The 1,847-nt window shown below is 29.7% G+C and overlaps 1 protein-coding gene across 1 annotated transcript in view; it reads right to left on the minus strand.

The window, feature by feature from the left end:
- LOC111085583 overlaps positions 1 to 1,847 on the minus strand; it is a 44,761-nt gene that overhangs the window by 26,513 nt on the left and 16,401 nt on the right. Inside the window, exon 2 of the mRNA XM_022384823.1 lies at positions 1,037 to 1,115. Coding sequence (XP_022240531.1) covers positions 1,037 to 1,071 — 35 coding nt within the window. The 5' untranslated portion in view covers positions 1,072 to 1,115. The remainder of the gene's footprint in view (positions 1 to 1,036; positions 1,116 to 1,847) is intronic.

Genomic DNA, 1,847 nt, shown 5'->3' on the forward strand with positions numbered 1-1,847 from the left:
GGCTGACCAAGTGTTTTAACAACGATGCTGGTTAAATCATTGAATTATCAGAAGTCTGACCAAGTGTTTTAACAACGATGCTGGTTAAATCATTAAATTATCAGAAGGCTGACCAAGTGCTTTAACAACGATGCTGGTTAAATCATTAAATTATCAGAAGTCTGAACAAGTGCTTTAACAACGATGCTGGTTAAATCATTAAATTACAGATACTGCCCATTTACTGTGAAAAGTTCTATTTTTATAGGAACGTTCGTTTATTCTGTGTGAAGTCCCAATGTAATGTTAGACTCAAAAGAATAAGTGGTTAGGTTTATTATAAAATGTCCATCAGAATTTAACAACTATTTCTATTTTTTGCCCTCTCTTAGACTAAATTATAATTTTATGTATGTCATGTGGTCGCAGATTCCTTCCCAGTCCTCTTTGTAGTGAACTGTCCTAATATAGTAATTAAGAACTGTAGTTAACAGCAATGGAGAAAGGCTAAAACACTTATGTTCGTGTATGTTAGCTACTGTTTTTGAAATACAGTTTAATAAAACTTTAAAAATAAACTTTACATCATGTGGATATATTTAGATTCAAAATTCAATTTGAACAGTGTTTGTTTGTTGTAAAGCAAAAAATATTTGTGAATGTGTTCTCGCAGCGGGCATCGAACCCTCGCAGAGAGGCTTTTAGCGATGAATTCTCGGTGAGAACATATTATTAAAACGTAATTGGTAGTAATGAAAAAACTGCAAAAAAAGATTGAACTAAAATTCCTGAAATCATCTTTATGGTATTGTGGACTCAAGTTTTCTATAGACATTAGTTAATAGAACGTTTTCTATAGACATTAATTAATAGAAAACTTAGATAGAATATAGGAACACAAATAAGTTTTCTATAGACATTAATTAATAGAAAACTTAGATAGAATATAGGAACACAAGTAAGTTTTCTATAGACATTAGTTTAGAGAACTTAGATAGAATACTGCAACAAATTTCGAAGTCAAGCTGAAACTTTAAAAACGAAACACTATACCTACCTCATATCAAATTCACGTTCAAAAAGGTTTGACATCCCTTTACTTGTGTTTAATTCCACAATCTCAATATGTCTCTTTTCTAAAAAGAAAAAGAAACTGTCATTAAAGAAAGAAAGTTCATCAACCTGTTTTCACTAGGCAGAAAAACATCTTAGAACACAAGAAGATATATATACTATATAAAAACATCTTAGTATACACAATATACATATAAAATATTCTTATTAGCACGTCGTTATGGTGAAATATAATAAACAAGGTATATTGCCATATAATAACAAATAATCTAGATTAATATGTCATTGTGTTAACAAACAATGACAAGTAATCTGGATTATTAGTATTTTGTTGTATGAAACATAATGACAATGAATCTAGATTAATATGCTGTTGTGTTAACAAACAATGACAAGTACTCTGGGTTATTAGTATTTTATTGTGTGAAACATAATAACAATGAATCTAGATTAATATGTCATTGTGTTAACAAACAATGACAAGTAATCTGGATTATTAGTATTTTGTTGTATGAAACATAATGACAATGTTTTACAAGTAGTGACAAAGATCTTAGAATCATATATCATTTTGCGACACCTACTGACAGAGTCTATATTTGTATATCGTTGTCTTACAAGTAGTGACAAAGATCTTAGAATCATATATCATTATGTGACACCTACTGACAGAGTCTATATTTGTATATCGTTGTCTTACAAGTAGTGACAAAGATCTTAGAATCGTATATCATTATGTGACACCTACTGACAGAGTCTATATTTGTATATCGTTGTCTTACAAGTAGTGACAA

Source organism: Limulus polyphemus, unplaced genomic scaffold (genome assembly GCF_000517525.1).
Source record: "Limulus polyphemus unplaced genomic scaffold, Limulus_polyphemus-2.1.2 Scaffold487, whole genome shotgun sequence".
NCBI lineage: Eukaryota > Metazoa > Arthropoda > Merostomata > Xiphosura > Limulidae > Limulus > Limulus polyphemus.